General features: G+C 45.7%; 1 protein-coding gene across 2 annotated transcripts in view; it reads right to left on the bottom strand.

Annotated features, from left to right (window-relative positions):
- The window catches only part of TP73 (tumor protein p73), a 61966-nt gene extending 53508 nt beyond the window's left edge, over positions 1-8458 (bottom strand). The window contains exons 1-2 of one of the 2 annotated variants that reach the window (XM_077837385.1): positions 8383-8458; positions 6386-6509 (exon numbers count right to left, since the gene is read on the bottom strand). In XM_077837385.1, the coding sequence (XP_077693511.1) occupies positions 6386-6509; positions 8383-8441 (183 nt within the window). In that variant the 5' untranslated portion in view covers positions 8442-8458. The remainder of the gene's footprint in view (positions 1-6385; positions 6510-8382) is intronic. The other variant, XM_077837386.1, reaches the window with a different exon arrangement.
- Between the last annotated feature and the right edge of the window lie 4976 nt (positions 8459-13434).

Raw genomic sequence — 13434 nt, 5'->3', positions numbered from 1 at the left:
TCCATAAACCCCATCTATCTATCTATCTATCTATCTATCAATCTATCTATCTCCATAAACCCCATCTATCTATCTATCTATCTATCTATCTATCTATCTATCTATCTCCATAAACCCCATCTATCTATCTATCTATCTATCATCTATCTATCTATCTATCCCCATAAACCCCATCTATCTATCTATCTATCCATCCCCATAAACCCCATCTATCTATCGATCTATCGATCCCATGATTCTGATATATGGCGGGGTTGTTTTTAGTTTCCTCCTAAGGTCTGTTATCCATATGACATCAACAGGGTTTCCTTCTTTTACTCTTGAAGAACTGGAGTTGATAAGAAGTACAATGCAGAAAGAGGCATACTTAGCTCACAGGTTTACCGTTCACTATGTCTAGGAAAACATCTCCGAAGGAATAAAGTGGGATGACATCATTATCTCTTACAGATAAAAGAGCAGATTGCCTTTAGTGGATCAGTAGGGAAGTTCCCAGAATGTAGTCACACAAATGTCCCCACGTTGCAATCCATGCTAAATAGTAACTCATGATCCACTAACCAAAACTACAAGATAATATTGAGAGGAAAAGCGAACACATGATTCACTAGTTTGGAAGTTCTTGTCAGTTCAGAGCCACAGAGCAGCCAATTGATGGGCGGCTGATTTCCTGGGTTTTCTCTCCACCAATAACTCAACGTTTCCTCCCCCATATCTGTTCTTATGTCATTGGATTGCCTCTTTTCAAGGAGAGATGATCTACCTATCCTTAACAAGCCTGAAAAACACCAAGACTTCCCTCTAGTAAGCTACATTGCAACACTGTTAATCAATTCTCTTCCAACATGAAATCGGACTATAAGATTCCTTCACATCAAATGCAGCTTGTGAATTATCATGATGACACCAGTCTCACCTACCAACCTCCCAGAAAATACATTTAAAAAATAATCTTAGGCACAAACAACTCTTTGGCTGGAGGCAAATGCAGTGACATTCACCCTCTGAACCATGTTTTGGATTGAAAGATTTCTGCCCTACCTTGGGGTTGTGACTTTGGAATTTCCAATTTTTGAGGACTGATGAAAATCCCGGCTGGTAGTGAGGGGCTTCAGAGGTGCTGTTAGGTCTGGACCAAGAGAAGTTAGTTGACAGGATGGTCCAGGAACAGCTCATGAGAGCCAGAGGCCAATAACATAGAAGCAAATGGTGGGAGTGGGGGGTATTTTTAGCTGGAGAGGAGGAGAGTGGAAGTAGACACAGGCAGATGGATAGTGTAACTGTCCATAGCAAGGATGTCAGAGTCCCTGATTAGTGATCCTAGCAGAGTGGAGAAGAGTGGTGCTGGTTCCTTGAATAGATAGTGTCTGCTCCACTATCTCTGCAAACATTACATTTGGGAGACATTTGCAGCAGTGGCCTCTACCTGGTGCTTCAAAAGGAGGTGAAAAATTCACAATATATTTGGCAATTCTGCCCGTGGGGCCCAGGTTGGGTGACCAGACAGCAAGTGTGAAAAATCGGGACGGGGTGGGGGGTAATAGGAGTTTATATAAGAAAAAGCCCCAAATATCGGGACTGTCCCTATAAAATCAGGACATCTGGTCACCCTAGGCCCAGATGATCAGCTTACAGCCTGAAGCGTGAGATCCGTCGACCTCTGTTTTAGCATGTATAGCCACAGATGTGCCTAGGTCATAATATTATCCAACCCTTAATCCAGCTGTAGCATTTAACTCTATGCCACACCACTCACATGGCCTAATTAGGCATCTCTTCACACTAAGAAGATTTGTATCTCCTTGCCTGGTAGCTCCTGGACTTTTTAAACATGAAACTCCGCCTTTAAAATAAGTGCTGTTATTAACCGGCAATCCCAAGTGTACTATCAGCCTCACCTGCCCCCCCCAGGTATTGCGGCAGAGCAAGATTCACCCAGGGAGGTATCAATTAATAGCCCAACAGCTCTGAATAATTGCAGGAAATCAATGCTGTGGCCAAAGAGGCCCCATGTCTTTTCTGTTTTCATCCAGTAATTCATTTTCTTTTACTGATAGCTAACGATTACTGTGACATCAGCTTTGAGTGATTTTAAACCCGCAATAATATTGCTGTGATCACGAAGAAAACCTGCTTTTTCCCACCTGACTGATGCCTACGCTAGAGATCCCAATGCCCAGCACGATGCAGTACAACACCACACAATGGCAGGACTCGAGAGAGATGCGGTAGGAATCCTGGATTTTAAAAGCTGCTTCTGGCTGGAACATGATCAAAGTCAGGGGAACTATGCAGGTTCCAGGAGTGTCAGAGACAGCCAAGGGTCGGACAAATTGGTCTGGATAAAAAGAGAACTTTACCAGAAACTTCTTCCCATCCTAGAAACAAACCTGAACCAAATCTGTGTGCAGATTTGAAGAACGGTGGATAATTCCCTTCCCTCAACAACACAACCCTGCCGCAGGTCCTCACTTCAGTCAGGACTGGAATCAGAAACAGCACACCCGTGTAGGAAAGGCCGCCCTGGTGGCACTTCTGATCTGGCTGCACTCAGGATGTGAGAAATCTCCTGACATGCCTGTTCCCAGGACATTTCTAGACCACAGAAAAGCAGAGAAATATCCAAATGCTTTGAGGCTTTATGCAGACTCAACTTTCAAGCCTTTAGAGTTTTACTGTATATGAGCCATGAATTGCAGTAGTTGTACATATCGGGAAAATACAGAACATTTCCTAATTCGTTTAGCATTTCTTAGTTTCATATTCAAAAATCTTTGGTGCATTAAGTAGCTCTGTCTATCAAACCTGTGCACAAACCAAAAGTCTAACAATGTCATAAATTGCAAGGAATCTTTGCTGTGCATACAACTAAACCCTGGAAAGCTAGTCACTGGCAGGTCTGCCACAAACACCCGCTTACACAATCTTTTTTAGATGTGCGGTAGCTCCAGAATTAGCCTGCTCTACTCCTGAGAGATGGGAGTGCCTGGCACTCTGAGCCAGCTGCCCACGAGACGCCTTCATGAGACGCACTTTACGCCTGGCTAGACTTCATAATAGAGCTATATCTCAATATCCTTGGAGGCTTCTCAATCCCATCAGGAACACGGGGTAGAAAGAAAGCCACAGCCCCTTGCAGTTGCCCCTTGGTTTGAGACAGATGGTTTTCTGAATGGATGGGAATCTTTAATACACGGTGGGTCATATTTTCAAAAGATGGCACAACCCCCCAGGTCATGAAGTAAAGAAGCACCATTACCCCTCTTCTGCAGATGCCTAGGCCAAGGCACAGTTTTTAAGTGACCTGCCACGGGTCACAAAGCAAATCAGTGGCAGAGCTAGCTGTAAAACCCTGGAGCCCTGGCTACTGTAACCACAAAACTATACTGCTTCCCTGAGAAATGTCTCTAAACCTCATGAGCACTTTGCCTCAAAAAAAAAGAACTAACAGCCACCTCCTTTACTCAACACATATGCCACCTTTATTTCAGGCCGAAAGGATCATATGCCTGTGCATTTATTTTTATACGTGTGAGCCTGCTACACATTTTAGTGGTGACAGATAGTACCAGCTGGACTCATCGCATCCTGAGCTAAGCAATATAATGTACAGTCCCAAAGCTGGGCCAGTATAAATGTTTACTAACGGCTCATTCGATCAAACTAGTGCTAACATGCACTGGCAGGTAGCTACACCCTCTACACATGCTCCCCAGTTCTAAGCCAGAACGCTAGGAATCCTACATGCTCATCAGCCCCTGGCATGTGTCCTGCAGTATGGTGTGGGCAGTAGGATGCCCCCCCTCAGCAGCAATAATAGGTTGCATGGAATTCACACTTGGCCCGGCTTATGTTACAGCAGGAATAACGAGAAGGGAGGCCGCGGCCAAAAGGCTGGGGCAGAGCCACAATTAGCATTTCGCTGTCCACCTGATCCGTCTGCCAGGCAGACAAAGGCTGCAGAGAAGAGGGAAAGAGGCCCACAGAGGAGGGAAAAGTGCAGATGGAAGGAGACTCTCAGGACTTTTAGGAGGGAAGCTGGAGGTTTGAGGAGGGAGATTTAATAAATGGACAGGAGTTCTGAGCACTTGCCTGTGTGCTTAACGTTAAAGAGGGAACATTCCCAGGAGACCAAACCTGTTTGACAGGGAAGTTTTGACATACTAATCACTGCAAACCGCGCATCAGAGCGGCCCAGACATATGGAGCGAACAGTTCTAATCTAGACAGGTCAGAGCTATTCTGTGTGTGTTTTCTTATGAATAATAATGCTTTGCGCTTCTCAACACCTCTGTGAGGACATGAGGGGGCTGCCATTCGGGCTGACAGATGCAGGGACTCAGGCACAGAGAGGGGAAGTGACTTGGTCAAGAACATGTATAGGACCCAGATCTCCTCTCCTCCTAAAGCAGGGCTGAGGTGCAAAGAGCATAAGTAAAGTATCCGAAACCATGTGAGTGTCTCACGGTCTGTGCAAAGAGTGGTTGGAGGTTCTTGTCCCAGAGGAGGGAAGGAGAGCCTGTGCTGTGTCCCAGCGAGGGCCACGACAATAAAGAGGGAAACATTCTGATCCCTCCGGAGCTCTCAGCCAGCGGGAAGCAGCTCATGCTCACTTCCCGCAGCAGCGGCACACGTAACCATCCCATTAACACTAGTGGGGGCCGTGTGAGCGAAGGTTTGCCTGAACCAGCCCTGCTTTCAGGCTCTGCAGAGCAGTACGTGGGTGAGTGGACAGCGTGGGGGAAAACAGACCTATTGAGCGATCATTATCCAGGCAGTGGATCCGAATGCTAGAAAGAACACGCTGCCCCAACTACACAGGTTTTCAATCACGAGATAAACTGGACTGCACAAGCCATTGTGTCTGCATTAGTCCAGGAAGTATGATCTGGAGACCGTCTGAGGCCCAGGGCAGGCATTCCCTGCATACACTAGGACAGCTGGCTCTGGTGCCTTTTGTAAAAGAGTAACATTAAAAAAAAAAATTGCATAGTATGGACCAGTGATGCCGGCAACTTCACGAGAGGAACTTGCTGAGAATACAGAGTTGGTGCTTTTTAAACCTTGACTCAACAAATGAATTTACTTTATTCTAGCCATTGTTGTGAAGGTTCCTAATAACAAAACGAAGGGTCTGATCTTACAAAAACCTTACTCACCTGAGTAACTTCACCAGCTACTCGCATGAGTTAGGCTGAGCTCATATGAGTAAAGATATGCCATCTTGGGCCTTAATTTTGGTGAGCCATGGAAAAATTCCCTGTAAACTGCCATTGTCAGAAACAGCCAGAAAATCAGAGAGCAAAGCCCACCTCAGGCTAGGAAGCTTCTGTTTTATTTTGCTTTCTCCCCATTTAGAATCAATCACGTCCAATAAATATTTAAAACCCTTTCTCCCTGATAGACGTAGCATCTCTTTTCCAAGCTCTAACTGAGAGACTATGCAGGGAGCCCCCCAAAGTACTAAGAACTCAATCTTGCTTCCCTAAGAGCCATGGCAAAGCTCCTCCTGACTGCAGTGGGAGCTGGAGTGGGCCCTCGCCGAGTTATGCCTGTAGCATAGCTTACAAATGACTTTTACCACTCAGCATGTTTGTACTTGAACAATTATAGGCTATGTATGTTGTTAAATGGTACTTGCCCAGCTCTCCACCTTCATTATATCCAGGAGCCTGTGTCTGGCGTGTTCAAGCGAGCAGAGGCATGAAGCAAAGATCTCAATGCAGCTACTATGACTAGAGCACTTTAAACTATTCCAACTGCAACAGCACCTCCCTCTGAGCTCCACCGCCTTCTTGTCTCTGGGGTTTGATTTTAGCATGTTGCTCCCACGTGGGATACTTTAGGGCATGGGGCAATAACAATAGCTGCTCCTGCTGACTATATGGATGTGGGGAGTCCTTCATCAAGTGGCCAGAGTTGCTCTGTGTTTTAGCCGGACATTTCTACAGACAAGACTCAAACAGGGACCACCATGGTCTATGGAAAGCACCTCTGCCAGGTGACACAAGAGAGAGCCGCCCCGGGGTCAAGCCGACAGAAGCTGTACTGAGATGATCGCTACTCCATGTCTTACCAGGACACTAACCCACGTGCTGTTCTGGACAATCCAGTGAAACTTATTAATAAGGGACTGCTATTTTCCTGGATATTGTATGAGGTGGCTGCAAAATGCAGTACAATTAATGTGGAGGAGCCCTGCTTATTCCATTCACCCATACAATGGCTTTTGGCCAGCACTGAATTTGTTTGGCTTATGAGCCAGTAACACAGAAATAATCGCCTCCATATCCCGCTAGCAGCCCCTTGAGCCATCCAGTACCCCAGGAGGGAAACAACCTTTTATTTAAAATTACTATCTTTCTTGTAACCTGAATGTACTCACCATGACTGATTCATTCATACTCCTCATCTGGAAGACATCCATTGTGACTTCAGTTTGGTTAGACACCTCACTGCTTCCTGAATGACTGGATGGAGGGAGATCAAAATAGGTGCTGTCTGGTTCCCTGAGAAAAGGAGATGACATGTCTTCAGCTCCCCCATGCAGCTTTCATCAATCCCACCCAATAGCTTGGCTTTCCCTTGAACTTTGACCCCTCCAACCTTTTGTTTTCCCAGGACAGGGCTGTCCCCTTTGAGCACATTTTACTTAGACAAATTGCTGGACAAACACAGCATAAGACTCAGAGGACTTAGAAGCTGCTTGTCACTCAATAGCGATCGATTAGCCAGGCAGAGCATTTCTTCCTTCCGGGAATGGCTTTAAGTTATAGAACAGCTTGGAGGAGAATATGAAATGGAACACACTCCTCCTTCCCTATTTGATCAGGATGCTAAGTATAGAGGCCAGAGAGGTTGCCAAAGCCTTGGTGCCATTAGAAAATGCAGAGTATTTAACTTTGGAATGCTCGTTTCTTAATCAGGCAGACCCTGAGTGGTGTAAGGAAGTCAGGCCTGAGAGAGAACCAATACATTAAGAGTGGGTCTTACCTGATCCATCCAGCCATGGGCCTGTCCCTCACATCCACCTCTCCTACTAAGCAGGGGCCCTACCCAATGCCCATTAACACCAATGGAAAACCTTCCCATCGGCACTGGATCCCTGTGCAGTACTGTCCAGGGCTCTCTGGCAGCACGACTCCTTTGGAGCCACATGAACAGGGATGCCTCACGGCAGCAGCTGCACCCAGGGATCCCAAGTGGGGCTATGAAGGAAAGATAATGCAGCCCAGGACTGAACACTCTTGTCTGACTAACCTGTGTGGGGCTAGAGGCGGACAACGTGTATCCCTCTTGCCCTGCCAGTCTCCACCCACTTGCCCCGGTGTGGAATCTGGACCACACAGGGAGGACTCCAGGGTCTTGAGTGGAAAGACAATGTCACAGAGAGACCTGAGCTACCCTGCCCCACAGGAGCGGGGAGAGCCATGTGTAGAGAGCACAATCCCTTGTGAAGACTGGCAAACTCTCCCAGCCGCCATGTCAGCTAGAACAACCCAAACTAGCCCATGCTAGCTTCCTGCAGCAGCACTGTGCGAACCAGCCCTGCTTTAATTCTCTGCAGTCCAGTACATGGGTCAGTGGAGTGTGTGTGTGGGAACCCTACAAAGGGTTGAAACAGGCGGGTAAGACTCTATGAATAGACGCAGGCAGGAGAACAAAGCTGGCACAAGCTTGGCTGCTTCCATCTCAGCAGAACTTAAGTCCCTTTGGGTGTCACATCTTCCTAATTTCTTTTGACTTTAAATGAGCACTTCCAAATAGTCCCCTCCAAACAGTAAAGTTTGCTACAGCAAGAGGAAGTGCCTGGGCGTTGACCTTCAATCAGTAAGGGGGAGAACAAATTCGAGCTGTGCTGTAGTTATTTTTTGCAGCATTCTGAAACACACCCTTGCATTCATGGTGCAGATCTAGAGCATTAGCGCTGGGGGGGGGGGGCAGCGGGGGGAAGGTTCAAAAGCAGCCACTAAAACAGGAGGCCAAATTTTGGGTGTCCAGATTTTTGCATGTGCAAGCTATGGACCAGATGCTGTGAGGTGATGGGTGGTTTCTTGTTCAAGATGTTCCACGATCTTTGCTCTCACTGAGTTGTCTTACATCAGGATCTCCACTGATGCAAGGAGATTGGGCTGGTAAAATGTAGACTGAGCTGACAAATCTGAGCTTTTTTGCAAGCAAAAATCTGAACATGAAAAATACATGCATGAAAACATGGGCATGCAAAACGGGGCTTGCAGCTTAAGAGACTGGGTAGAGGTACCCATAAAAATGTTTCCTTTTTAAGTCCTCCTCAACAATATGAGTCACTAAGCATTAAACAGTGATGGACCAATTATTTCCCAGAGTGAGTTTTAGCACAAATGGTCAAGTAGCACTTACAGTGTGCTCCAGAGATGTTCAAATGTCGTTCCTTCATCAGCTGGAGAAGACTGGGACATCTTCACAGAGGGGGAGTCTGACAGAGGATAAATCACTCTGGGCCCAAAGAAAAACAGCATCATTAGTGTTGCCACAATGCATATAATCATAATAGCCTGTACTTACATAGCACCTTTCAGCCACAGGTTCTCTAAGTGCTTTCCAAAGTGTATATACAGGGGTGTGCTCTGTGCATGCAGAGGGGTGGAATAGACGATCAAATTGTTCTTTCCCAGTTCTTTATTTCCTGGGCCTCCACAGTGAATCTCATGTATAATTAAATCAAGATACAGTAAACTCAGTTTAAGATAAAGTAGATTGAAAGTCAAATATTGAGCCATTGTATCACATTGCATGTGGATAACAGTGGCCTCTAATTTTAGGAGGGGAAATAGAGGATCCCACTGTATATAACCCATTGCTGAAAATTCCCCACCCTCTGGTTTCTCGCTCGCTCCCAGTTTTGCTATGTGACAGCCCCTGGTGGAGTACAGCACTCTCACTCACATGTAGCTCCCCAGTGATGTGGCACTTGGAACCAGATCTCCGTAGGACTCATTACATTGAAATGTTGCCACTTCCTCTCCTGCCAGCACTGTAATCTAGTCCCAAATCTGGCAGAGCTCAGGCCTCTAGAGGTCGTCAGCGTGTGAAAGAAAGAATTAGGAGCTGCTTTTCCCGTTTGTTTGGCACCGCCAAGCCCTACAAGCCCAGGCCTGTTCAGTATGGGTCACCAAGAGAAGGGGGGAGGAGGGAGAAGCAATCTGTCACTTCATCCAGCCTTTGGGTGCTTATTCAGCAAGATCATGTGAGACTCCCAGAAGGTTTCCGAATGGAGGGTTTCACTATGTATTCCGCCGAAGGACCGACCTGAGGCTGCTCTGTCCCAGGGACACTGCTTTGTTATGATTTAGCACTTGAGTACAAGGCAGCAGGACTTGGCTACAGCACTGGCCAGAGACAATAAATTGCTTGCAATGGGGGCACCCAAACTTTACCCATCTGACGGCTGCCTTGCTATAATCCAGTGGCAGTTTGCACAGGAAAGAGGAGATTGCATCCACCTTCATGCTGAATAGTGAAGTATGGAGAGCAAAGACTACAGGCCCCAGCATGCAGTGTTCCATCTCAACCTGAGAAAGATGGCATCCCCTCTCCTAAATGCCTGCTAGTAAAGTATGAGAGCAAAATCTGGCTCTGTGTCTGTGAACCTTTCATTCATCTAGATGTCATTTCAAAGAGCCAAGACATTCAACCCACCCGGAGTGAGGGGCTGGAAATTCGAAAGGACAGGGAATGCTTTCTCTTCTTGGAGCTAGATCCTCCACTAGTGTAAATCGACATAGCTTCACCGAAGCCAATGGAGCTAAGCTGATTTATGGAGCTATGCCCTTCAAGTGCAGTGGGGCTTTCTGATAAAGCTAAAATAAATAGTGTTAGGGCATGAAATGTAAAACCAGGCTGATGAGATGCTATTCTCAAACTTCTGCTTGAAACTATCCTTGTGTTTTTAAATTTATGCTGCACATGGTCAGTCATATGGAAGTGCCAGATCCCAGAGAATTGTACCAAAATTGTATATTTTTAGGCACGCTCCACTCTACTAGGACAATGAGTTGCAATCAGCAATGCCTTGCTTTTTCTCAGTAGAATACCAAAGCTCACAGATACCAGTGGTGGGCACAGCATAAGAACCAGAGTAGAACAGAATAGACCATTACCAGCAATAGAAAGGAAAGGATGAGCTATGCCAATGTTTCCATATAAACCAATTTTACTGTCACTTTAAGAAACAAACAACTCTGAAAAGCTCAGCACTAACTGATGAATCAAACGTGTTTTGCTGAGTTGAAAATGATAAAACACAGCCAATAATTTACAGACAGGGACTCTCCAAAGCATTTATAGTAGAGATTCCATGCATGGGGGCCCTATGCCGCGACTAGAAATTAATATAATTAGTTACCATCTGCTAGCCCTTCAGCGGCCTACAGTAGGAAATAAACTGAGGCCATAGTAGAGTTCCCAATGAACTCATCATCATTGACACTAATTGGCTCCCTCACTGACAGTCTCAACAGAGAAGCCAAGGCCTGGATGAGCCAGGGAGACTAAGGGCCAGATCCAAAGTCAACGGAAATCAATGGAAAAACTCCCACTGATTTCAATGGGCTCTGGGTCAGACCCTGACTGCCTTACCCCTGGGTGGTCCAGAGCAGGGTTGAGGCTCCGTGGTGAGGATATGATGGGGAGGTTGCTCTACCTCTGCCCATGCCACACCTGATCTCTAGAGAAAGAGATCGCCAGTCTGCCCGGTTGTCAGCCTGTCTCCTTTCATCAGCACAAAATCAACTTCCGGTTTTAAAGAGAGAAAGCAAGCAGTGAAGCAGTGGAAATGTTCCTTCGGCAGCCCTCTGGCTGCTGGGGCTTTCCCAATGGGGCTGTATTTCCGGAGATGTCAACACCGTTCAGTTTGCTTCTAAATATACCGAAAACTCGGAAGGGACTGAGGTACAGTGGGTGCTTGGATTCCAACCCATCTCTAATAAACACTGGCTCCGTGACTCCCATTTGAGAAGGTTACAATAAACTTTGTTAAAGGGTCAACTGTTGCTTCAGGCAGCCCTCTTAGCCAGTGGTGTGCTCTGTAGACAATTATTCCTTGTACTCATCTCAGCCCGAACCGTCTGACTACTCATTTCCATTAAAGACCACTTACAGTTGGGAATATCATTTGCAAACATATTCACTGAATATTTGTTGCCTTTTTCTCATAATTATTATTCACCCAACCTGAGTTACAAATGTCATTGCCTTCAAATTTTCCTTTCAAATTCAAACAAATATTAATTAATAATTTTTGCACTGATCAGCAAGTGCAGTAAAAACACAATGGAATCAGACACAATCTCACATCACAGCTCTTTGAATCTGGGCTCCCTGTTTTGAGCACAGGCTCTGCTCCCACCATCACATGTCTGGGTTTGGGGGTAACCACAGGAGTCCAGAGTTTACAAAGCTCTCCTTAGACTAGATAATATTTTGTATATATGACTATGGGAGTTACTACATGTGAGTCATAGCAAATGTAACATGAAAACATTAATATCCTTTTGAAAGCCAACCCTGTCCTCATGCAGCCCTCTAAAAAAGTTTACATGTGTTAAGCCAAAAATATTATCAAAAGCAATTTGATCTCCAAATGCTCCTGCAATTCTAATGCTAATGAGCTCATTCAAAGGAACATCTCCAAACTTGTATCACATTGTTATTAACCTTAACTAGCAGGAGCAGAATGTACTGTTCTTTATTAGACACTGTTCAACAGCAATAAGCTATAATAAAAACATTCTTAGGAATCACTTTTGTAAAGCTTTTCTCCATTAATATTAATCCTTCTATAGCACTACTCACTCAGGGATTACAAAGTGTTCTGCCAGTATTAATTTAGCCTCGTAACTCTCCTGTCAAGAAGGTAAAGTTTAATATATCCAATATACAGATGGGTAAACTGAGGTACAGAGAAGAAAAATGACTCTCCTCCACTCACAGTACAAGTGAGCGGTGAAGCCAGAACCCAGCTGTCTGGAGTTTTATTTGTCAAGGTATTTAGAATCATAGAATCATAGACTATCAGGGTTGGAAGGGACCTCAGGAGGTCATCTAGTCCAACCCCCTGCTCAAAGCAGGACCAATCCCCAATGAAATCACCCCAGCCAGGGCTTTGTCAAGCCTGACCTTAAAAACTTCTAAGGAAGGAGACTCTACCACCTCCCTAGGCCTCTCCCACCCAACACCTCGGCACCTCACAAATATGAATAAATGTATCACGTTATAACCTGCATGTGAGTATTCTTATCTCTGCTTCACAGATGGGGAGCTGATGCACAGAGAGATCACATGACCTGCCCAGGGCCACACGCAGGAAGTTTGTGGCAGAATCAGTACTTGTCATTTGAATCCCAGCCCAGTGCCATGACGACAAAAACCATCCTCAGTCCCAGGCTGAGCACCTTGCTCACTCCTCCAGAGAACATTTTCTCACAGGTAGTTGTTGACAGACCTCATATTCTCAGCAGCCCATTTGTGGGATGAGTTGGGCAGGTGCATTTATCAGCCCTGTGTTTTCTGGTGCTTCCAGCAAGCAGAAGGTGACTATCAGTGGCCTCATGCTATCCTTTGTGATGATCGTCAAAGTCACGTTCTTACCATGTGACTAGCGTCCGCGTAGGAAAGCACCATGACCCAGAGTCAGTTTGTGTAAAGCCTAGGGGCTTACATGTAAACTAGTGTCGAGTAGGAGACTCCTAGGCGACATTGAAAGGTCAGCAATCTTAAAAGGGAACATCGTGAAACCAGGAGGCGCACTGGTATTTTCCTTCAATTGCCCTCATGGAAGTAATGGACTCAGTACTCCCCCAGAGCTCCCCTCCAAAGCAAAGGATTCGAAAGCCCTCTGCATGGGAAAGACAAAGCATTTATAGGGCTGAAAGGAAGCATAAGGTAACGGCTCAGGAAGAGAAAGAGGACGTGTCGATTCGGTGCTTTAATCCTCACCAGAGTAAACTTTAGTCTGCGCTAGCATGTCACACACTAACTGGCTCATGTGTATTCTACTGGTACGCACTAAAAGTCCCTAGTGCTTTTAACCTAATAACGTAGGGTCCACCTCGACCAGTCAGTGTGCGACATGCTAGTGCGGACAAAAATTTACACCCCTCTGGTGTGGATTAAAGCACTGTGTAGACATGCCCAGAGGTACAATAGACAAAACACAGCAGGGTTTACTGGGTGGGGAGAAAACTGTCCTAAGACCACTAACAGTCTCATTGTACGGCCAAGACAATGAAATGAAGTGTCAGGATTTATTTTACACTGTGGTTTTCTTTGTAGTTTAACAAAATATGGTGATCAGTCTGAAGTAATTCCCTCAATCTCCATGTCCATAATACCCACCACCGACCAAAATGCCTGCAGATTAAAAAAATCTAAACTGATCTTGATTAAACACTT

This window comes from Eretmochelys imbricata, chromosome 18, assembly GCF_965152235.1.
Source record: "Eretmochelys imbricata isolate rEreImb1 chromosome 18, rEreImb1.hap1, whole genome shotgun sequence".
Lineage (NCBI taxonomy): Eukaryota > Metazoa > Chordata > Testudines > Cheloniidae > Eretmochelys > Eretmochelys imbricata.
This window is presented reverse-complemented; position numbering and strand designations above follow the sequence as displayed.